This window comes from Dendrobates tinctorius, unplaced genomic scaffold (assembly GCF_039654945.1).
Source record: "Dendrobates tinctorius isolate UK_male_01 unplaced genomic scaffold, ASM3965494v1 ptg000013l, whole genome shotgun sequence".
In the NCBI taxonomy this organism is placed as follows: Eukaryota; Metazoa; Chordata; class Amphibia; order Anura; family Dendrobatidae; genus Dendrobates; species Dendrobates tinctorius.
Window position 1 is genome coordinate 12,049,642 of NW_027361681.1, and position 25,474 is coordinate 12,075,115.

A 25,474-nucleotide genomic window follows, 5' to 3' on the forward strand; every position below is an offset into this window, starting at 1 on the left:
CAGCTGGGATCTTTGCTTTGGCACAAGCGTGTGGCTATGAAGTCACTTCAGCAGACTAGCAAGTTCCACATGGATATTGACACGGCATATTTATTGTGCACACTTGTTATTCAATGTTACACATGCCAAACATGAAATAAAACATCTAAGGCCGTCTGGCCACTAACTAACAATAGCAGGCTAACTACAAAATAAACCTATATAACGGCAAACAAGTCCATGTAATCTTACTGTGTCAGGTCCCAGCTCAGCAGACGAGATAGACTGAGAGATCCCAGCTCCTCCAGCTGATTATATCAGCTGGACCAGTCAGGAAACCAAAACCTGGATTGGATAAGTGGAGGGGGAACTACCAGTCCTTTCCATGCTGATCACTAAGGAAACCAGGACTGGATTACAGTGAAATAAACTGGCTTCATCATCAGTACAGGGAGACATATGAAATGAACCGGGGAGGAATATACCTGTTTTCTAGTACCTCTCCCCTTGGCACCTCACAAAGGGTAACAGGAGAAATTGGACTGCAAAAGTTATTGTGTAATTTGTCCTGAGTATGCTGATACCCCATATGTGGGTGTAAACGACTATTTGGGCACATAGCAGAGCTCAGAAGGGAAGCAGCGCCATTTGACTTTTTGGGCTGGAATTGAGATTGGACGCCATGTCGCGTTTGGAGAGCCCCTGATGTGCCAAAACAGTGGAAACCCCCCAATTCTAACTCCAACCCTAACCCCAACACACCCCTAACCCTAATCTCAGCCCTAACCCTAGCCCTATCCCTAATGGGAAAATGGAAATAAATACATTTTCTTTTAATTTTATTATTTTTCCCTAGCTAAGGGGGTGATAAAGGGGGTTTGATTTACTATTTATAGCGAGTTTTTATGTTTGGCAGCTGTCGCACGCTAAAAGACGCTTATTATTGTAAAAATAGTTTTTGCATCATCAAATTTTGAGAGCTATAATTTTTCCATATTTTGACCCACCTAGTTATGTGAGGTCTTATTTTTTGCGGGACGAGTTGACGTTTTTATTGGTACCATTTTCGGGCACGTGACATTTTTTTGATCGCTTTTTATTCCGATTTTTGGGACGCAGAATGAACAAAAACCAGCATTTCATAAATTTCTTTTGGGGGGGTGCGTTTACACTGTTCCGCGTGCGGTAAAATTGATAAAGCGGTTTTATTCTTCGGTTCAGTACGATTACAGCGATACCTCATTTAGGTCTTTCTTTTATGTTTTGGTGCTTTTATGCAATGAAAACAATTTTATATAAAAAATAATTATTTTTGCATCGCTTTATTCTGCGTGCTATAACTTTTTTATTTTTTCGCTGATGATGCTGTATGGCGGCTCGTTTTTTGCGGGACAAGATGACGTTTTCAGCGGTACCATGGTTACTTATTTCCGTATTTTTGATTGCGCGTTATTGCACTTTTTGTTCGGCGGTATGATGATAAAGAATTGTTTTTTGCTTCTTTTTTTTGTAAGGGGTTAACTTAAGAGGTTAACTAGTGGGACAGTGTTATAAGGCAGGTCGTTACGGACGCAGCGATACTAAATATGTGTACTTTTATTGTTTTGGGTTTTTTTATTTCCAAAAAAATGAATTTATTGGGGAATATTTTTTTTTTTAATTTATGTAGCTAGTTTTTTTATAAATTATTTTTACACTTTTTTTTTAACTTTATTACATTGTCCCAGGGGGGAACATCACTATAAGATGTCAGATCGCCGATCTGACAGTTTAGACAGCACTCTGTCAGATCGACGATCTGACAGGCGCTGCACAAGGCTTCCTCATGCCTGCTTACAGCAGGCAGGGAGGAAGCCGGAGGAGGACCCTCGGAGCAGCGCAGCACATTGCATTTCTTCAGGGGTCGCAGGGAAGCACGGAGGGAGCCCCCTCCCTGCGCGCTTCTCTCCTATGCCCCCGGTACACTGCGATCATGTTTGATCGCAGTGTGCCAGGGGTTAATGTGTAGGGGATGGTCCGTGACCGCCTCTGACACACAGTGCCGGGTGTCAGCTGTGATAATCAGCTGATACCAGGCCGCGATCAGCCGCGCTCCCCCCGGGGGCGCCGCTGATCGCTATGACGTACTATCCCGTCCTTGGGAATTAAGTCCCAGGGCACATAGACGGGATAGTACGTCATATGGTAGAAAGGGGTTAAACACCATTTATATTACTGTCATCCTACATATTTAATCCATTAGAATGTTATAATTCTGTATAAATAAGACAGCCCACAATTCTACCCTCCGACTCCACAGCCCGGGTACTAGGTGACAGCGAGGGACGAGGTTCCTGACGGCATTGGGGGGAAGGACCCACTTAGGGCGTTTTGGGAATGTAGGCTCAGGTTTGAGCAGGAGGTTTCCATCCCTCATTTCCCTGTCAGAAGGGCCTTCCTCTCCCCATTTCCATCCCGTGTTGTGTGTGTGTGTGTGTGTTGTGCCGTCCGCCGACCGCCCCGCCCCGTTGGGTTGTTACATATCGTGACACTGGGATTCCATTTCACATAAATCCTTCATTTCTGAGGTTGAGCCATTTGGGATTTAGTGGATCACAGTGGTGAATATAACATAATCAATCACACACTGTGATCCAATATACATCTATGATGTATGATTATTTAATCTGAAATTTGATACTATAATCTTAATTAAGAATTTATAATAAAGTTTAATTCTACTTACACTTCCACCTCCCCCTCCCCCCTTTCCCTACTTTATGGAGTCCGTCATTACACCAGATAAATGAGCGGGACTGTTCAATAACCGCAGATCCACATCCTACAACTCTGCCCCACCCCCCAAAAAAAAAAAAAAAATACATCGCTTGTAATCCGATCCATATGATTTATCTCACCTGACAGACAAGACCCTCCTCCTCTGCAGCACCCACTTCTGATACCTGCTCCTGACCCTCGGCTGCCACCTGCTCCAGAGCTGAAAGTGAAACGCATTGTACAGCAGTGTTCAAAATAATAACAGTGTGTTCAATGAGGTAATCACAAAATCTTTATACTAGTTTTTATTTCCAGCATTGCACACGGTTTTCTACTTCAAAACATGAAGAGAAATGTATATAACTCTTTACAAAAAATGAACATTGGGCTCTTCTAAAAAATAGCAGTGTCTGCATTTCTCTTTACAAACTCCCAATATGTACTTTTTATTAGTGGATTTAGCATTCCTGTGACTCATTAACCTAATATTTAGTTGTTACCCAGTTTTTTTTAGTACTGCTTCACATTCATGTTACATAGAGTCAACCAACTTCTGTTACCTGTCACCTGTTATTCCAGCCCAGGATGCTGGGACTGCATCCCATAAATTTTGGCATTTGTTGGCTTTGCCTCCGAAATGGCATTTTGTTTTTTGTTTTTTTAAATTCATTTATTGAACTTCAGGACATAAAAAATGTACAACATACAATTGGCCCATGTTGATAAACATTTTCCACAGCGCATACATGTTTCCATCCATTATTAAAATATAAAGCCAAGAATTTACACACTATTTTTTTTTAAAAAGAACACGGTAGTATTGTACATAACCTTCTCAGTATGCGCAAAGGATAGTTGGTTATATATCATAAAACATGTATATCGAACAAATCACATAGGCCTTTAACATATTATTCGGATAAGGAAATCTAATCAGAAATTACTAAACTACGACTACCACATCAACCTATATCTACTATTTCGCAGCCTAGTATCCTACAGCATACTATCTCGTATGTGATGTCTCAACCTTGCAGGGTAAGGCGGGAGGAGTTCCACCTCCCCCAAATCTTTTCAAATTTACCCGGGCATCCCCTATTTTGGTATAATGTGCGCTCGTATGGAACAATCGAATTCACCAAGTCAATCCAAATTCTAAGAGAGGGGGACAAAGTTCCCATCCACCGTAATGCCAGTACCTTCCGTACCATAAATAACGTCTCGCGCAGGAAGACCCCATCATATCGATCCCAGATCTCCTCATCCCATACCCCAAACAAGCAGACCAGTGGCTCCAGAGGGACCGGGGCTTGTACTAGGGATGACAGTAATGATGTCACCTCTCTCCAGTAATGCAGGACAGTGGGACATTGCCACACCATATGAATAAAATCTGCGTCTGGAGAGTGGCACCGTAAACATTCTGATGACTGGTATCGGCCCATCCTAAGAAATGGCATTTTTAATATCACCTCACAAGTGTTCTATCGAATTATGGTCCGGGGATTGGGCTGGCCACTCCATAAACTCAATTTTGTTGAACTGGAACTGAGATTTTGCTCATTTACTGCTGGGTTTAGGGTCGTTGTCTTGTTGAAACACCTATTTCAAGGGCACATCCTCTTCAGCGTAAGGCAACATGACCTCTTCAAGTATTTTAATATATGGAAACTGGTCCATGATCCCGGGTATGCAGTAAATAGGTTCGGCACCATAGTAAGAGAAACCTGCCCATATCATGATGCTTGCACCACCATGCTTCACTGTCTTCAGTGTGTACTGTGGCTTGAATGCAGCATTTGGGGGTCGTCTAACAAACTGTACAGCCTTTGGACCCAAAGAGAACAATTTTACTTTCATCAGTCCACAAAATGTTTCTCCATTTCTCTTTAGGCCAGTTTGGCAAATTGTATCCGCTTCAGTACATGTCTTTTTAACAGTGGGACTTTGCGGGGACTTCTTGCTAAGAGATTAGCGTCACACAGGCATCTTCTGTCACAGTACTCACAGGTAACATGAGGCTGTCTGTGATCATCCTGGAGCTGATCACTGGCTGAGCCTTTGCCATTCTGGCTATTCTTCCATCCATTTGAAGGGTAGTCTTCTGTTTTCTTCCACCTCTCTCTGGTTTGGCTTTCCATTTTGAAGCACTGGAGATCATTGTAGCTGAACAACCGATCGTTGTCTGCACTTCTTTATAAGTTTTACCCTCTCCAATCAACTTTTTAATCTATGCTGTTCTGAATAATATCTCGAACGACCCATATTTCTCCGGCTTTCAAGGAGAAATGCATGTACAACATGTCCTGGCTTCACCCTTACATAAGGGCCACCTGATTCACACCTGTTTCTTCACAGAATGACGGACCTCACTGATTGATCTCCACATTGCTATTATTGTGAACACTACCCCCTCTCAATTATTCTAATACAGAGACTCCAAAACCTGCAGATCATGAATGTGGAGTCTGTTGGTTTTCTTAGAATCTACTGCACCAACTGGTAATATAATTTATACCAAAAATAGTGATTAATCTGGTTAGTCATATTGGACTGCTATTATTTTGAACACTAGTATATATCGTAATAATGTCACTGCTGTATAATATACCTGATATCTGGAGACCGGTGATGTCACTTGTTCTTGTATGGACATGTGGATATTTTTTTAGGATGGTGACGTACCTGTGACGTTGGCAGGGATGTCATTGCTCTCGCTGGAATCACTCAGCTCCACCTCTGAGTGTGCGCTCCACTCGCTGATTGCTTTCACGAGTCTTATGTGAATTGTCTGCCCTGAACATAGTGGTGAGATATGATTATTACATGCTAAGACTTATCGTAGTCTGGTACATTATTATATTTCTAAGCTGTTTCACATTCTGGAGATCTCCTCCAGCCACTACGAACAGCAACTTCACCCAGAGCATAATGTAGCGCCGGCGTCTCTGCCCTCTGCCTCCATTCCCCAGCAGAGACACCGACTCACTCACCGTCGCGGTCCCGCACTTACTCCCTCCTCACCTGCTGCTGATATTCGGGGTACGTGCACAGCACACAGATCCTCGGGCGCTGTGCTTCGGGGCACGTTCAAGCTCTCTCCTGGAAGGAGCAACGCGTGCACTGCTCTAAAGTGTCCCCAGCCAATGGATGGGAGACAAGTACTATTTAAGGCACCTCCACCTGCATTGTAGTTTGTTTCTAACACGCTTGCTAGTTCTCAGCACCTGGTGCTCCTATCCCAGTATACCTGTCCTGCACGTCAGCCCGCCTGCCTGTCTTTTAGCCGTGCCCACATACCAGGATACCAGTCTTGCTCATCAGTATCTGCCTGCCTTTGTGTCTGTCATGCCAGTCACTGTGCCAGCCAGTACTTGCTAAATCTACAATTATTGGCCGTTCCTACCTCCTCTGTCCCTTGGTGGTTAGGTGCCATCTACTTGAGGACAGTCCTGGTGTAGCACGTGGTTCAGGCACCCTCGTCCCTGCTTGGATTGTGGTATTGCCTGTAGCCGTGCATCTAAGGTTGGACTTGGCATTGCACCTAGTCACGCCCATCCAGGTTTTCCTCTAAACACGGCAGAGTAGTTCCACCACCCAGTCCGTTACACATAATAGAGCCCATAAATTACAGCATAAAGTTCGGTCAAGTTTGTTCTCGATCATCAACCTGATACATCTTAGTGTATCTCTGTATATAGGGAACTCTCCTTAGTGGAGGCTGCAGACAGGACTCTATCATATATCTCCATACAAGTAGCTCCACCTAGTGGTGGCTGCAGACAGGATCTTATCATGTATCTCTGTATACAGGGAGCTCCCCCTAGTGGTGGCTGCTGATAGGATCTTATCGTGTATTTCTGTGTATAGGGAACTCCCCTTAGTGGTGGCTGCAGACATGATCTTTTCAGGTATCTGTATGCTGGGAGCACCCCCTAGTGGTGGCTGCACACAGGACTTTATCATATATCTCTAAAAAAGGAGCTCCCCCTATTGGGAGGCTGAAAACAGACTATCATCATGTATTTCTATATACAGAGAGTTACCCCTAGTGGTGGCTGCAGACAGGATCGAATCATATATCTCTGTATACAGGGAACTTTCTCTAGTGGTGGCTGCAGACAGAATCTAATCATGTATCTCCTGTATAGAGGGAGCTCCCCTAGTGGGGGCTGCAGACAGGATCTTATCATGTATCTCTTTATATAAGGAGCTCCCCCTAGTGGAGACTGCAGGCAGGACCTTATTATGTATCTCTGTATACAGAGAGCTCCCCCTAGTGGTGACTGCAGACAGAATCTTATCACATATCTCTGTATACAGGGAGCGCCACCTAGTGGTGATTGTAAGCAGGACCTTATTATGTATCTCTGTATACGAGTATATCGAACATATGTAGTTGGTTGTCAGGAGGACAATAGTTCAGTAGTCGTTCACCGTCCTTACCTGTATCCTTCTCTTCCACGTGCTGACTGCTGTTCTCTGGGCCCTGCGTCTGTGATGTGTCCGCTGCTTCCTGATCTCCTTGATCTGTAGACCCTTTATTCCGCTTGAGTGTATGAATGGCTCCTGCTCTTCTGTGTACAGGTGAATCTCTGATCTCTTCAGGGTTTCCTTCCGCTGGCTCCATCTGGTCGTGTTCTCTGAATAAGCGCATCTTGCTGCTCGCTCTAGAGCCTGTGGGAATGTTATAGGAGCAATGTCTAGTAGTGCACAGTCATTGTCCCATTATAGGAGCGCTCCGGCATGTTGTTTTTTATTGTCCCCTCTGTTAGTAATGAGTATTGTGTGTGCAGGGTGTGTATTATTGTAATCATCATTCGCTGTCTTCTGCCGTTTGCAGCTCTGCGTCGGTCCCCACCATGTGACTGTAGCTCTTTTTTGCTGGCCCCCCTTTAGACTGTTAGTTCCTTATTAGAGCCTGGTTCTGAATCACAAAGTCTTACATTGAGTAGGTGACCTCCAGACCACACAGAAGCTGCAGGTCATAAATGTCACGTGATGCAGCAGAGGCGCGAAAGACGCCAACCGATAAGTATTATAAGGCAATCATTACACACATTGCTGATTGTTAACAGTGAGGGCAATACAGAAAACCCACTGGAGTGGACTTTTAACTCCAATGTGTCTTTTTACTGACCTGAGATATAAGAGCATAGCACTTTGCTTTAATTCCTGAAAATCACCTGAAGGGTTAATAAACTACCTGACAGCAGTTTTCAATATGGGGTGGGGTCTGTTTTTAAAATGGTATCACTTTTGGGGGTTTTCCAATATATAGGACCCCCAAAGTCGCTTCAAACCTGGATCCATAAAAAATACATTTTATAAATTTCCTTGAAAAAATGAAAAATTACTGCTACATTTTTTAAACCTCCTAAAATGCTACCAAAATAAAGTAACATTTTAGGTTAGTTTCAAACTAGCGTTTTGACGCGCAGCGCATGCTTGCCGTGAAGCTCCACCCCCTGCCGCGCCTCCTCCGGTCAGCTCCGCCTATGGGCGCATGACGCTGCATGCGACCTGCGTACCCTGTCTTTAGCATTGGGTGCGCAGGCCGTACCCAGGTATGCTTTTGCCGGCGCATGCGTCCTTTTGACGGTGCGCCGGCCGCACCAAAATGCAACACAATGCGTTTGGCACAGGTCAGTGCACCATCAAAAGGACGCATGCACCGGCAAAAGCATACCTGCACACGGCCTGCGCGCCCAATGCTAAAGATAGGGTACCCAGGTCGCATGCAGCATCATGCGCCCATAGGCGAAGCTGACCGGAGGAGGCGCGGAAGGGGGCGGAGCTTCACGGCAAGCATGCGCTGCGTTTCAAAACGCTAGTGTGGAACTAGCCTTACAGATGGTGCTGATGTAAAGCAGACATGAGGGAAATGTTATTAATATTTTTTCTGTGGTTTGACTATCTGGATTAACAGCTTCCCGATCGCCGACGGTAGATAAACGTCGGCGCTTGCTGGGCTTTGTGCAGCGCCGATGTTTGCCTACTGTTGGCGGTTTTGTGCCCCTGGGACCCCCACGTACCTTATAACGCGGGGATCCCTGCACACAATGCTTGCTGTGACCCCCGACCTCATCGAGACCTGATTGGTTCTGGTCCTGATGACTTCAGCATCACAGCAGCCAATGAGATCGATGGGAAAGCATGTTGTAGCAACGAGCTTTCCCGGCGATCTGCCTCACAGTAACGCTGTTTCACTTCTGATCTCCTGTCAGTGCGAGATCAGAGGAGAAACAGTGTGACAAGCGCTGCTGGCAACAGCTGTGCCAAGCAGCGATCTTGTCACACAGTAAAAATAGCAAGTGCGCAGGTTAGGGCTAGTGCTATGGTTAGGGTTGGTGCTATAGTTAGTGTTAGGGTTACGGTTAGGGTTACTGTTAGGGTTACTGATAGGGTTAGTTTTACTGTTAGGGTTAAGATTAGGGCTAAAGTTAGGGTTATTGTTAGGCTAAAGTTAGGGTTAGAAACACAGAAAAACAATAAAATGTGTAAAGATACTCTGTTGTAAAAAAGTAACAGTAAACAGCAAGTGCTAATAAAAAGATGTTAAAAACAGGGTATTTGGTTGCTCTACCAAACGTCAAGTTAACCCATATCGGAGCAGTCCCTAACTGATGTATTTAAAAGCCTGATCATGTGTATAGTACTTATATGAGCAGGATTCAGAAAGGTAATGTCCAATGTGGACATGCTGCAGAGAACAGCTTATATGTGCATGGCCCACAAGGGAGGGGTGGAAACCTCCCTAATCTTGTAAAAACAAGAAACCAATTAAATACAAACACATGGGCCATGCACACAGTGAACAATTCTGTAGGACAGTGTTCACACCACTAATAGACTGAAACACAGAAAAACACAATACGTGTAAAAATACTCTGTTGTAAAAAATTACTGTAACAGTAAACAGCAAGTGCTAGTAAAAAAAAATGATAAAACAGGTTATTTGGTTGATATGTCTTTTTGCAAAAAATGTATAGTAAGTGTTTGTATTTAATTGGTTTCTTGTTTTTACAAGATTAGGGAGGTTTTCCACCCCTACCTTGTTGGCCATGCACATATAAGCCGTTCTCTGCAGCCTGTCCACATCGAACATTACCTATCTGAATCCTTCTCATATAGGTACTATACACATGATTAGGTTTTTAAATACATCAGTTAGGGACTGCTCTGATATGGGTTACCTTGACGTTTGGTAGAGCGGCTTAGTATACATTTTTTGCAGAAAAACGTATCAACCAAATACCCTGTTTTTTATCATCTTCTTGTTGGCACTTGCTGTTTACTGTTACTTTTTTACAATAGAGTATTTTTACACGTTTTATTGTGTTTTTCTGTGTTTGTCTTTTGGTGGTGTGAACACTGTCCTACAGACTTGTTCACTGTGTGCATGGCCCATGTGTTTGTATTTAAAGTTAGGGTTAGGCTAAAGTTAGGGCTAGTGTTAGACAAAAGTTAGGGTTGGGGCTAAAGCTTGGGTTAGGATTGAAGCTAAAATTAGGGTTAGAGTTGGGGCTAGGGTTGGATTTAGGGTTAGGGGTGTGTTGGTGTTAGGTTTGTGGTTATGGTTAGGGTTGGGATTAGGGTTAGAGGTGTGTTGGGGTTAGGGTTGGAATTAGAATTGGGGGGTTTCCACTGTTTAGGCACATCAGGGTCAAACGCAACATGACGCCGGCCGACCATTCCATCAGTCTGCATTCCAGAATGTCACTACTTCCCTTCCGAGCCCCACCATGTGCCCAAATAGTAGTTTTCTCCCACATATGGGGTTCCAGCATACTCGGGACAAATTGTACAACAACTTTTGGGGTCCAATTTCTCCTGTTACCCTTGTGAAAATAATAAATTGGGGGCTAAAAGATCATTTTTGTGGAAAAAAAAATGATTTTTTTTTATTTTCACAGCTCTACATTATAAACTTTAGTGAAACCCTTGGGGGTTCAAAGTGCTCACTACACATCTAGATAAGTTCCTTGGGTGGTCTAGTTTCCAAAATGGAGTCACTTGTGGGGGGTTTCCACTGTTTAGGTGCATCAGGGGCTCTCCAAACGCGACATGGCGACCGATCTCAATTCCAGGCAATTCTGCATTGAAAAGGTCAAACTGCCCTCCTTCCTTTCCGAGCTCTGCTGTGCCCCCAAACAGTCGTTTTACCCCCACATATGGGGTATCGGCGTATTCAGGAGAAATTGCACAAAAAATTTTGTGGTTCATGTTTCTTTTTTACACTTGTGAAAATAAAAAAAATTGGTTCTGAAGTAAAATGTTTGAACAAAAGTTAAATGTTTATTTTTTCCTTCCACATTCCATTCTTTCATGTGAAGCACCTGAAGGGTTAATAAACTTCTTGAATGTAGTTTTGAGCACCTTGAGGGGTGCAGTTTTTAGAATGGTTTCTCTTTTGGGTATTTTCTGTCATATTGACCCCCCAAACTCTCAAATGTGAGGTGGTCCCTAAAAAAAAAAATGGTTTTGTAAATTTTGTTGTAAAAATGAGAAATCGCTGGTCAACTTTTAACCCTTATAAACTTCCTAACAAAAAAAATGTTGTTTCCAAAATTGTGCAAATGTAAAGTAGACATGTGGGAAATGTTATATATTAACTATTTTGTGTGATATGACTCTTTGATTTAAGGGCATAAAAATTAAAAGTTTAAAAATTATGAAATTTTTGCCAAATTTCCATTTTTTTTAACAAATAAACGCCAGACATATCAAAGAAATTTTACCACTATCCTGAAATAAAATGGCACGAGAAAACAATGTCAGAATCACCAGGATCCGATGAAGCATTCAAAAGTTATGACATCATAAAGTGACATTGGTCAGAATTGAAAAAATTGGCCTGGTCACGAAGACAAAAACAGGCTCTGGCACGAGAAGGTTAAAGAGATAATCATTGATGGGGGGTGGAGACGGGACGGGGACAGTCGCCTAGTAGTTTGAGATATTTGTTTGGAAAATGGCCTCTGGGAGAGAGTTTGGAAGGGGGGCAGTTTTTAAAATTAGGCTCTCGGTTTCCTGTTCTCCTAATTCATAAGGTATGGGAAAAAGTTAAACAGATAAGGGGTGTCACGGGCTTTACCAAATACTCTCCTGTATGGGATAATATAAATTTGAAAGAATTTGAGCAAATCGAAGGATTTGGGCCCTGGAGAGAGGCAGGAATCAGTAGGTTGGGACAGCTTATGGGTCAGGGGAGACTTAAGTCATTTGTGGAGCTGCAAACAGAATTCCAGTTACCGCATTCAAATTTGTTTCATTATAAAAGAATTCAGCATGTGTATCGGGCGCAATGTCGGAGGAAACTTATTGAGATCCAGTTTGATGTCACGCTGGCCTCCATTTTGGAGAACAGTGTGACAAAGGGGGCAATCTCGGAGGTGTATAGAGACTTATTATTCACTTTTCTAGTCAAACATCCCATCAAGTCTAGAGTGAAATGGGAAGCTGAATTGGGAGAGATAAATGACGATAGATGGGAATCTATTTTAGAATATGTGCCTAAGATTTCTATGAGCGAACCTGGGAGGATGTCTCAGTTATACGTAATTCATAGAGCTTACAGAACTCCCGATAGACTGTTCAAGATAGGTTTGAGGTCCGATTCCGAGTGTCCACGATGTTCGCAGGAACGGGCAGACATGCTGCACATGCTGTGGCATTGCCCTAGATTGTCTATGTACTGGACAGTCGTATTGAGTCGGATTGAATTGATATATAGTTGTGCAGTCCCCAGAGACCCTTTGGTCTGTATATTAGGGTATGTAGAAGAATTAGTAGCGGTATCCATGGTCAAACTGGCGATTGCTAGACTGTTGTTCATTGCAAGGAAGTTGATCGCTCGGTTCTGGATCAGAGAAGAGCCTCCGACTAGACGAGACTTTCTTACGCAGGTGGAGCATATAATTTCATTGGAAAAAAGTATTTATACTAAGAGAAATAAACTTGATGTATTTCATAAGATATGGCAGCCATGGGTAGAATGGAGTTAGATTTGTGGGGAGGATGTATTAGGATATAGATGATGTTCATAATAAACAAGTATATATGGAGGTGGGAAAGAGTATCGGAATAGAAATGAGGAAGACACTGAAGGGGTCTCGGATGGGGGGGGGATTTGTTCATATAAAAAATATGATTATATGTGAACAACTGACTGCTTGATGTCATATATGTTATAATTGTTATTATTTAATAAAAATTTATCTGATTAAAAAAAAGATAATCATTCAGAGTTTGAAAATTGCTATTTGTTTAACATTTTTGTCAAGTTTCTGATGTTTTGTGTTTATTTAGAAAACTATCGACCTAAGTCTACCATTATCAGAAATTATAATGTGCCATGAAAAAACATTGTCAAAATCACTGGGATGTGTTGAAGCGTTCCAGAGTTATTACAACATAAAGTGGTCAGATTTAAAAAAAAAAAAAAAAAAAAAAGGCCCTGTCACTAACGGTGATAATATTGCACCATGCGCCATCTTGTGCCATCTGCTGGTCACTGGGTAACCAGCAAGATCCAAAATTTAGGACAGGCAGTTGACTATACCCTCTGGGTCAGTTCTGTTCTAGTCACACCCAAAGCTGCTTTTGTGATGGGCTAAGGTACCCAGTTATCAGCAATTTAGGGACCAGGAAGATTTACCAATCGGGAGCCATGTAAAGTGCAACAACAACCATGGAGGGAGCGGAAATATGTGCCATACTATACTGGTTGTCATCAGGAGGAGAAGCAGACTGGAGAGGACCCCATTATTACTGTGGATTTCTTTATTTCACAGGCCCGCGTGGGCTGTTCCAATTGTGAAGTGTTTGGTTTGTGAATCGTCTTTAGTGAAGCAGATAACGTATGTAGTAGTTCTGGGCTAGGTCTTACCTTTCCTCCTTCGGGGTCTCCGGTGTTGATTCTCTTGTTCGGAGTCTGAGTCCTCTTCTTTCAGAGGCTTCTTTTTTGTCCTTCTCCTCCTCCTCCTCTCTGGGTGGATGGAGCGCGTGTTAGGGGCAGTGGAGTGCAGGTTGTGGGGTTCCCATGTGTTTGTCTCCAAGTTCCCCATCATCTCCTCCTCATTTGTGGCTGCAATATCCATCAGTAGAAGATGCACCTTGTTACTGTTCCCATGATGACAGCAGGGGTCCTAGATCCCCCATTCTCCCACGTGACCCCAGTATATACATTTCATACCTTTCTGCTTGCTGCTGATGTCGCCCTCACAGGTGCTGCCTGCTGACTGTTTCCTTCCCGCTTTTATCTGATATTTCTTGTAGTGCTGCACACACCTGGAGAGAACAAAGCAGGTGACCCATCCCTCTTATATGCCCTCATACACACGGCAATGATTGCACACATCGAATACTGGTATGTATTTGAGGGCCAGCATGTTCTCCCGTTGTACCTGTAACAAGGCTGCCCCCCGCTCAGCTGGGTGATTCGGAAGCAGCCACGTCTTCCTTGCTGGAACCCCACATGCTGGCGATATTCACAGCACCAGCTTATCCGTGCCGCAATGAGCCCATTGATGTAAATGCTGGCACTGAACGGAAATCCGTAGTGACGGCGAGAGATGATGTGAAATGGGTCTGAGGAGAGAATAATGTTACTGCACCTCCAACATCTCACAAGGTGCAAAACTACAACTCCTAGTAGGCCCTGAAAGACTGGACTTGTGCAGCACTTAACCCATTTAATTATATTGTGGTGCCCATATTCTCTGGGTCTATTCCTGAGCCCACCCATGTGGAGCGCTTACTCCCCATACTCATCCTCAAGGAGCACTTACCTGCCCCTCGATTCGCCCTCACCGACAGCTTACCCCCTGGGCTCAGGTAGCCCTTGTATATACAGATGCTCTCTCCTCCGCAGATTTGCTGGAACATGCTGAGCTCGTCCTTGGGGTTTATGATCTCATTGGTCACGGAGAAGCCGGTCCCCAGATACTGCAGCCCCATCTTCACTTCCGAGCACTTTTGTACCTTCTGACGTAATATCTTATCAGAGTCACGGCCGGATAGAGAAACCTGGAGCAATGATTGATGTATAATGACCCCATCTATAATCTGACTACAGCCAGACCTCTGAGTAATCACGGCTTATTTTCCCTTATCATTATACATGACGGTCCAAATTGGCGGGTTCTCACCTGGTCTGCTGTGGAGGTCTGTAGCGATGGAGATGTTACCCGCACAGCCTGCTGCGTTACTACATGATTATGGGATCGGTGCTGCACCTCAGAGGTGAGGGACGCAGCGTAGTTGATGCTGTAGTTCATGGTGTCCATGATCATAGAAGTACATTTCAGGTATATGCTTGGTAACCGAGTCATGACCCCCGGGTCTGTGCCCACCAAATACTCCAGCCTTGTGAACATCTGAAAATGACCAAGAAAGATGCCTGTACCAATGGACTGTTTTTGCATGAAAATCACAGACTAATGCCAGAAAACTGCTGTGGATATGAAGTGCTTTTTTAGTGGATTTCTGATGTTTGTTCGTTTTTTTTGGTGCATTTTTTTCCTGCTATTTGTATCTCATTGGGGAAAAAACTGCAGTAAAAACACTGTTAATGCTCCTCCTTTCATTGATAATGCTTCTCGCTCCTGAGGACTCCTGCTTGGTGACGTACAGCTGCTTGACCATGTAACTTTTGGCAGGTCGCCATATTTGTGCTGATGTTAATGCCAGAGGAGGTATGGGCCTTGCAGTTATGGGGTCAGCTGGGCACTGGTGACATTTCTGCACCTCAGCACTGTGTCCCCCACCCCCACTCTGTAACGTTAGAAGGGTCTCCATTTGGTGGTTGAGTTTTTGCAGTTCCTTCCACTTCTCAATAATATCACTTACAAGTTATGGTGTAAGATTTGGGACGAAGAAATGTTATACACTGTTGACATTGGGGCTAAAGGTTAAACACTTAGGGGATGGGGGCGATGGAACTGGAGTTTATACACCGGGAGGGGGTGGTGAGGGAGCTGGACATCATATATACTGCAGTTTGAGGTGATATGCTGGATGTCATACACCAGAGGGTAATGGAGCCGAAAGAGAAACCAGGATTAAATAATTAAGATAAGGGGTCCTATTCTTTTTTCTTTATAGTATATGGCACAGTACCACGGGCTCTTTTTATAACTCAGCCTGGTTTTTATATCTCGGGGTTGGTGTGTGGAGACCCCATGGCGGTTCCACTCTTGTCTGTGTCATGATCTGCATTCTTCCATTGTACTAGGGTTAATGTCTAGGTAACACCTGACCCTGGCAGAGGGTGACACCTGACCTTACGCATGGTACTGCGCTCACCTACAAGACACTAATATGCTCTGAATTATAGATGATGGAGCTGTTCACCGTTACATTTTCATGCATCCTGAGTGTGAAGAAAACTTAATTAAATGCTTCTCAAATACCTTGGTGTGTTTCCCATAAATGATGATCTGAACAAATGTGTCATAATAAATCTTTGTATTCTACCGCCATGACGTTTCACTGATGCATTGTAACAGCTGCTCCTCCGCACTGTGAACCCCTGTGTTTTGTCTGAATCTAATACTGCCCCATTACTGTAGATGGGGCTCAGGGGGCTGGCATGTCTGTACATTACACTGACATGATATAAGTGGGCCTGGTCCCCCCCGCGTCCATGCCGCCTCCTTTCTGGCATTGCCTCCTTTTATTACTGGATTGTTATAATTCCTGTAGTGTAATAATAGGACACAGTGTTTCGATGCTTGGGGTGATCAGTTCAATGTGGGGTCAGGACACAAATTATTGGGTGAAGATAGCTTCTGGGACGATGATTAGTGATACAGAGCACTACTGTCTGGAAATGGGAGTTGTAGTGTCTCAATAGTTGGAGCTGTAGCTGTAGAATTGGCTAGAAATAATGTAGAGAAACACAATTCATGCTGACAGGAGTTCGACAACTATCATCCCTATCATTATAATAGTCTTCCCAGTTATCGCCCTCATCATTGTCATTCCCATCCTCCTTATGATCCCCATCATTCTGCTCCCCTCTGACCTTGCTCTGGTTCCTGGGTCTTCTTTCTGATGCTTGTGCTCTGTCTCCTCGTCTTGCACTGGTTGCTAGGAGTCTTGTGTCTTCAGGAGCTGCGCTCTGCTTGAATTCCTGGACATTGTTCTTCAGCTTCTAAATGGACGCCTGCAGCATAGAGGGCGGTGCAGCGCTCTGGATAGTGTTGGTGCTACATCCAGAGACATATAGGTTATCTAATATGAGGGAGGCATATAGTATCTCTGCCCAGGACCCAGTGTGATACATTAGTAACTATGGAAGGGGGTATCCAAAGCATCTGTCCTGCTGTGTCGTGTCTTATTCTCTAGTCACCTCCAGAGCTGCAGTCAATATTCTGCAACATTCTGCTGTAACGTCATGAAAGGATGACTTTAATATGCTGATGTTATTTATTATAGATCACTCTTCTCCATGGTCTGATAATATGATAACACATTGTACTAAAAGTGCAAAATCTCAGGTAATGAGGCAGTCACCAGCGCCGCACGGTATAGTGATACAGCTCTATAATTCATGTGTATAGTTGATGCTTATCTGCCGGTTCATGATCTCATCCTGGGAGACTCCACCATTAATTACTCATTCTGGGGAATGAAGCTGCCCCGGCATTATAAATAATGATTGCCCCAATTATCACATTTACCTCGCACCAGAACACAGAGAGTGCCAACCTGTACCCAAAATATCCACCGCACCCAGGGACACTCTGGAAATCTGTACAACAGTGCAAGAAATAATGTCCCAACTATATTCTTATACATAGGGGGCAGTATTATAGTAGTTATATTCTTGTACATAGGGGGCAGTATTATAGTAGTTATATCCTTGTACATAGGAGCAGTATTATAGTAGTTATATTCTTGTACATAGGTGGCAGTATTATAGTAGTTATATTCTTGTACATAGGGGACAGTATTATAGTAGTTATATTCTTGTACACAGGGACAGTATTATAGTAGTTATATCCTTGTACATAGGAGCAGTATTATAGTAGTTATATTCTTGTACATAGGGGACAGTATTGTAGTAGTTATATTCTTGTACATAGAAGACAGTATTATAGTTGTTATATTCTTGTACATAGGGGGGCCGTATTATAGCAGTTATATTCTTGTACGGTGGTAAGATAAAGGCCCACAGCAATGACTGCCCACACAGAAAATTGCCCACATGGACATAGCAGTTTATTAGACAGTCATTGCACATCTGTAAAATAGCCAATCTCATTACTATTTAAAAGGAACCTGTCGAGTCTCCTATGCCCTCCAAACCAGCATTCACTTATTTATGAGTACGGTAAATTCCCAGCCTTGCTGGACTAGTCTGAGGGTGCCATGTCACATTGGCAGAGCCCCTAAGCTGACAGAAAAGCAGAACCGCCATAGAGACCCCACTTTACAAACTACATCTTGTCATGCCCGCTATGTCTGCTATGCTGCAAGATCCCTGAAGCAGTGTGCACACGCACCTCATGTCTGTTATGCTGCAGGATCCCTGGAGCAGTGTGCATGCGCACCTCATGTCTGCTATGCAGCAAGATCCCCGGAGCAGTGTGCACGTGCACCTCATGTCTGCTATGTTGCAAGATTCCCGGAGCAGTGTGCATGCGCACCTCATGTCTGCTATGTTGCAAGATTCCCGGAGCAGTGTGCACGTGCACCTCATGTCTGCTATGTTGCAAGATTCCCGGAGCAGTGTGCATGCGCACCTCATGTCTGCTATGCTGCAAGATGCCTGGAGCAGTGTGCCTGCGCACCTCATGACTGCTGGACTGCGTGACTCTTGGAGCAGTGTGTAGGCGCACGCGTACCTCTTGGCTGCATGCCGTTGCTGTGTGCGCGCCCGTCTCTGCTCTGCCTGCTGTGGTTGTCTCTGTGGTCCTGCCCCTGATCATGTGACCTTACCTCTGTTCCAGCACTGTCTGACCCAGCTAACCTCTCAGTGATTCTGGAGCCCCTGATCATGTGACCTCTATGTTCCAGCCCAGTCTGATCTAGCAATGCTCTCTATGATCCTGGAGGATCTGAACCGGAAGTCCTTCCCTGGTTCCGACCCGGAAGTGCAGGTGCTATGATGCTATATCAGACTGCCCCTTCCTATGGTCGGGGCCTGAGTATCGTGTTGCTTCCCTGCATGGCTGCTTGGTCTGCTGCTCGGTCGCTCCCCGCATTCTGTGCCCCTTCACTTTGCCCTGTCATGCGTATCTGCACACGCTCTTTGCTTGTACTCTGCTTCTTGTCCTGTGCCATATCTTGTGTTGTCCTTTGTGCCATGTTTTGTCTCTGTCATGCTTGGACTTGTAGTCCTTCCCGTGTTCTTTGCCTTTGCCTGCTTTGCCATGTTTTGTCTATGCTATGCTTTCCTTGTACTGCTTCCGATTCCCTGTTTCTGCTTGGTCTTCCTTGTTCTGACCTAGGGTGCTCTGTTGTGCCTCCTGGTACACGCACAATTCCTCTTTTACCTATGGTGCTCTGTTGTGCCTCATGGCACACGCACCATTCCTCTGCTCCCTGACCTGGGGTGCTCTGTTGTGCCTCCTAGCACACGCACCATTCCTCCTCTCTTACCTATGGTGCTCTGCTGTGCCTCCTGGCACATGCACCATTCCTCTGCTCTCTGACCTATGCTGCTTCTCAAGCACATTTCCAGGCTAGTCTCAAGGTTCTTCCTTGACCCGGCTCTCATGTCATGCCTACGCTCCGCTGCTAGTCCTGTTCTCTGCCTGGTCCTCCTGGCACACGCACCATCTCTGCTCTCTGACCTATGGTGCTCTCTTGCACATTTCCAGGCTAGTCTCAAGGCTCTGCCTTGACCCGGCTCTGGGCTTCGGCCTACGCTCCGCTGCTAGCGCTATACTTGCTATGACCTGACACTGTGTTTCTGCCTACGTTCCGCTCCTTGCTCTGTACCTTGTCTTGCCTTGCTTTGCTTCTCGCCTTGCCTCGCCTTGTTTCTTCGCGTGCCCTTTGCACGCTCCTGGCCTTCCTAGCCTCCTGTTTGTGCCTCAGCCGTGCCCGCCTGCTTGTGCCTCAGCAGTGCTCGTTGGCCAGTGACAGTTGTGTCGCCTGTTATGCCTCAGCCGGGTTCGCCTCAGTCTTGCCCATCTGTCTGTGCCGCAGCCCGACCAGCTAGCCAGTGCCCCAGCCGTGCCCTTTGTGCTTCCTTGCACCCACGCTGTCTGTGCACTGTGCTTTGCGTGCTCTCTAAAGCACGCGCAGGCCCTAGCCTGCTTCTTGGCATTCCTCCCAGTGCTTCTCTAAAGTACGTGCAGGTCTTGCCATGTACCCTGTCGTTCCCTCTTGCACGTACAGGTCCTAGCCTTTACCCTGGTGTGCCCTCTAGCACGCACCCTGCCTCGAACCCTGGCGTGGCTCCTAGCACGCACCCTGCCTCGAACCCTGGCGTGGCTCCTAGCACGCACCCTGCCTCGAACCCTGGCGTGGCTCCTAGCACGCACCCTGCCTCGAACCCTGGCGTGGCTCCTAGCACGCACCCTGCCTCGAACCCTGGCGTGGCTCCTAGCACGCACCCTGCCTTGAATCCTGGCTTGCCTGCCGGATTCCCGAAACCTGACGACCGCTGCCAGAGGTCTGGAACCAGATGACTGCGGCCTGATATCCGGAGCTTATTTCCGCAGCCTGATGCCTGGATCCTGTCGGTCGTTGCCAGTAGTCCGGAGTCCGATGCCATCGCACCCCGCCTTGGACCCTGGCGTGTCTCCTAGCACGCACCCTGTCTTGGACTCTGGCGTGTCTCCTAGCACGCATCCTCTCTTGAAACCCTGTTGTGTCTCCTAGCACGTACCCTGCCTTGGACCCTGGTTTGTTTTCTAGCACATGTTATGCCTTGAACATTTGGCGTGCCCTTGCACGCACTTTGCTGTGTTTCACTGTTTATGCCTTGCACCTGATTAAAGCTTGAAACCACGTTTATTGAAGAAACCCAGTGACCTCGCTTTATGTTTTGCACCCTGCTCGTCCTGCTGCCAGACACTCACTAGTGTCTCCCCAAGCCGGCCGTCTGGTCCCAGCAGTCGTGGTGGCTCACCCCCTTGGTCTTGCCCCTGACGCTCCCTGTATAGGGGGTGGATTCTCACTAGGTCAGCTCTCCCTAGGTGGGTGGGTGCCACGGCCCAGAGGGTCCACTAAAAAAAAATCGGCTCAGCGGAAGCTGAGTCCATCACACATCTCTCAATTCATCTACAGGTACAGTGCTCATATTGACTCTACAGGTGGGCTGTAATAAAAAAAATACATTTTTACCACAAAAATGTTGTTTTAGCCCCAGATTTTACATTTGCACACTGGGAAATGGTTAAAAAATGGCACCAAAATTTGTCCCACAATTTTTCCTGAATGTGGAAACACCCCATATGTGGCTGTACAGTACTACTTAACCATACGGAGAGACTTTGGAGGGATGGAAAAGCAGAACCCCCTCTAAAGAAACCATTTTGGGAAATTATACCCCTTTGGGAATTTATCGACAGATGTAGTGACGATTTTGACTCCATGGGTGTTTTCCAGAAACAGGCAGTAGTGGATGCTGCTGAATGAAGATTGCAAACTGCTGTTGTAGTGACCAGTACATTATGCCCAGCTCATGCTTCTGGAGAAACGCACCTGTAAATTAGGCGGCTCTCATCAGTACAGAAATGCCAAACATGTGGACGCTATATGTGATTTAGGCACACTGGGGCTCAGAACCCCATGATGGTCCTGAGATTTTTTTTTTTTTGTGCACTTACATCGGGGTTTTACATATATATATCTGACGTGATTCAGATGAAACCCCTGAGTGATCCATTCACTATAATGTGGCAGAGTTACTCTGGACTTTGGCCTATTTTCAGCATTGTCCTTCTTTTCAGAAGTGCGCAAAACTGTGGCAGACTGCGCTTTTACGCATGCCTAAAAAGACTGACACCGTGTCACGCACAGTGTGAGAAGACTATGTGCAACAAGAGGGGCAGGAAGCCCAAATGGTAGGGAAAGGGGCTGAGTGGAGACCCCTAGGTAGATCTAATAGCATCCGGTCCTCCCTACCGTCCCTATATTGATTTCACACCAATCACACACCAGGAACCTAAGCCCTTTATATCGCTAAAGCTAGGCCCTGGATAGGGAGGGGAAGGGGATGAGCACTGGTCAGTCTCCACTGAGCACTAAATATAAGAAGGGAGACAAACAAGGGGAAGAAACTTAACTTGAGCAGACTCCAGAGAGAACACCAAATGTCCTCCAATAGCACCAGAGAGGAAGTAAGCCAATTACTAAAGCATGAAGCTTTCACAAGGGGAAAATGTGATTATCATCTTCAACTCCCTGCTTCAGTCTATAAACAACCAGGTCCAGGTGTGTCAATTAGAGCAGGAGGGAGGTTGCCACTGGGTCCAAAAGTCAGAAGGATTAAGAAGGTGTCTGCAATGCCAAACACAGAGACCTTCTACAGCCAGATGCAGTGCGACTGTCTAGCATCTGACACACCTGTGACACACCGCCGGATCATAGGCCAGACGGTGTCCACAATGCCTTCATCTGCCTCATTATAGTGAATCTTCCTCTGGGGGTTCCGTCTGAATTATATATTTCAGAGATTTACATGGAAAACCCAATGTAAATGCTCAGCGCAAAGTGCAGGATAAATGTAAGCCGACAGCATACAATAAGAAACAGCAAAACGGCACTAAGCACTGCAGGTTCTTCTCACTGGTGGAGATATAGATATCTGAATTCCAGACGTCTGGGTGATTTTCAAACCAGTTGCTCTGGTGCTTGCATGAAACCACATGTAGTATCAAAACAAAAATCCAGAAGGAGAAAAAATGCAGCACTCTGGACCTGTTGAAGCATGTACAGTATAACGCGAAACAGTTGTAGTCTTGTTCTTTCTCTGCATTTTGTTCGTGTACCTAGCACTATGTTAAGCTTGTCCAACTGATCCAATAAAGGACTTTGGTTTTTTAACGGAGTTGAAGAGTGCTGCATTTTTTCTCCTTATGGATTTTTGTTTTAAATGTAAGCCGAGCCTTACTGTAATCTTTGGGAGGCAGAATGAACAAATCTAAAGCAGGTGAAGAATTAGTTTTATTTTATTATGCCATTCCTTGTATAGTATCAGTGATTACACTACTTTATTCTTCAGGTCGGTTCGGTTACATTGATACCAGATTTATATATTTTTTTTTATGTTTAGCTGTTGTCAAACACTTAACAAAAACAAGTTTTTGCATCAACATATTTTGAGCGCTATAATTTTCCATATTTCTGTCTTGTGACAGCTTGTTTTTTTTGCGAGATGAGTTGACGTTTTTATTGGTACCATTTTCTGGCACATAACTTTTTTATGTATTGGTGCTTTTACGCAATAAAAACTGTTTAATAGAAAAAATAATTATTTTTGCATCGCTTTATTCTGAGAGCTATAACTTTTTTTTTTTTTCTCCTCTGATTAGCTGTATGGGGGCTTGGTGTGATTACACTACAGCTCCTGGGCAGGGGGGAAAGCAAGAGAGTATACAAGCATTACAGTGCGGGAATGCAGGCAGCTGATTTGTGAGGTAAAACATTTCCCTGCCTGTTTTTAAAAAATATTTTACCTGAAAGAATCATTTGCCATCCCGTACTGTAATGTCTGTATACTCTTTTTTGCTTCCTCCCCTGCCCAGGAGCTGTAGTATGATCAGACCATGTTCCTGCACGGTCAGACACAGCCATCACACAGTACACAGCAGGGACACATCTATAAGATTATCTCAGCACAGGAACATTTTATATAAACACATCCAATTGTGGAAATCATTATTATTCCAAGATCTATTGATTAAAATCAACATTGTTTGTGGGAAACCCCCTTTGTTTATCTTTCACCTGGTGATAGTCCTGTACAGATGTGGCAGCCGTGTGACTCCATGCCTCATGCTTCCTTTCTTATCTCAAGGCCTATAAATTAGCAAGGGTTAAATTCTGGGGAGCCAGGACCCCCTGTGATCCATAAAAGAGAGACCACACGGGATGGCTGTGGTGGGTCAGGGAATGAAGTGCATTGTGAAATCCCTCACAGCAGTTTATCGTTTTTAGTGACTGTTCCAGGGCTGCATCATAGTGATTCTATATTCTTATAGGAAATTGAGGATCTCTACCAGTTGCACCCTCAATGTATGTAGAAAACCTGTATGTGAGCACCTCATTATAGCATTCTTCATCCTGGGCTGTGGGAACACGCTTATCAAAAACACATCTCACATCTTCAATTGGCACAAAGGCTAATGCAGCAAGAGACTTCAGTGTCTTTTTAGGCTAAGTTCACACTAGACATTTTTGCAGCTTTTTTTTTTAATGCAAATTTTCAGCTGCGTTTGACAGTACGAGCAAAGTGTAAGACTTCAGAAATCTCACGTACATTGTTTTTTTTCTTTGTCATCAGGATTTTGTCACTTTCAGCATTTTGTCAGCATTTTTCACCCATTGAAATGAATGGGTGGTGAAAAAAATGCAGCAAAAACGCACTTATTCGTTTTTACTGATTTTTTTTTTTTTTTTTTTTTCTTTTTTATGCCAAAATCTGATTCTATGGAATAGGATTTTTTTTTCTAACACTAAACATTATCTGCATGCACAAGAGACAAATCTAGCATGCCGAAACCGCAGCAAAAATACGCAAGTAAAACCTTTCCTGCCAAGAGATCAGGTTTTGCTGCAGTGATAAAAAGGCTTGTGTGAACGTGCCCTAATGTTGATATTAGATTCATATTCGGTCTTCAAACCAACATGTTTTTTTTTTTCTGATGAGACTCTGACACAGATGAAAATAACACTCTTTGACCTCAGCATGTGGAAAGGCAATCCTTACTGCAGCCATACAAGCCTCCTCAAAATCGACTAGAGCCTTTGGAGGTGCTAGATTTGGAATCAATAGCTTAATTATTTCAAACGTTCATTTATACGTGTTCATATCCTTTGTAGTAAAATGTACAAACATGGCGGATATGAGTTACCCACCTTGGCATGCCAAGTGTACGATTTGTAAAACACATTGGGCACTTTATCAAAGGTTCCATAGCCAGTGATGGTGGGATCTTTGTTCTTTTCAAGCATAAGATCATCGCCTAAAATCAGAATTCTGTTTCCATCTTCCTTTCCTGAATCATGAAGTGTCCGTTTACTATACATTTTTATATTCCGGGAAAGTATAGTTTTTGAGTTAGGCAAATTACCCTCTGTTCTATGACGGGCAAGGCTTCTCGTAAGAGATGGTCTCGGCATATGGGCCGATACATCATTACCAAACACCTTTCCCATCACGTTGCGAGCAGTAGCACTTACTGCTCCTCTCATTTTGCTTCTGCTTTTTGAGGGCAGGAGTTATGACAATGTTTCTGTTGGTTCTTGGACTATGTTGTCATCTTTTGTTTTGGTAAGTGATTGGCACTTTGCAGAGCGATGCAGTCGGCATTTCCAAGTCACCACTGCATTGATAGTGCAAAATGCCAGATGTTCAAACCCCAAGTAAATCCTAACTTTGTTGTTCCTCTGGCTACTAATACTTTACATAAACTCAAAATACACTTTTATTGAGGACTAGCTGAAGAGCCCGGCGCTGCCCGAGCATAGTAACTAACTGTGGTTAGTTATAGAAAATTATAATTATCCTCCATCCCATAGTCCCGTGCCCATATACCCATCATACATATCC

The 25,474-nt window shown here is 44.5% G+C and overlaps 1 protein-coding gene across 2 annotated transcripts in view; it reads right to left on the minus strand.

Moving 5' to 3' along the window:
* The window catches only part of LOC141069480 (uncharacterized), a 51,569-nt gene that overhangs the window by 9,424 nt on the left and 16,671 nt on the right, over nt 1-25,474 (minus strand). The window contains exons 1-9 of one of the 2 annotated variants that reach the window (XM_073559069.1): nt 16,766-16,911; nt 14,889-15,116; nt 14,562-14,766; nt 14,145-14,328; nt 13,934-14,028; nt 13,628-13,825; nt 7,183-7,413; nt 5,422-5,532; nt 2,877-2,956 (exon numbers count right to left, since the gene is read on the minus strand). In XM_073559069.1, the coding sequence (XP_073415170.1) occupies nt 2,877-2,956; nt 5,422-5,532; nt 7,183-7,413; nt 13,628-13,825; nt 13,934-14,028; nt 14,145-14,328; nt 14,562-14,766; nt 14,889-15,116 (1,332 nt within the window). In that variant the 5' untranslated portion in view covers nt 16,766-16,911. Of the gene's footprint in view, nt 1-2,876; nt 2,957-5,421; nt 5,533-7,182; nt 7,414-13,627; nt 13,826-13,933; nt 14,029-14,144; nt 14,329-14,561; nt 14,767-14,888; nt 15,117-16,765; nt 16,912-25,474 lie in introns of those variants that run through there. The other variant, XM_073559063.1, reaches the window with a different exon arrangement.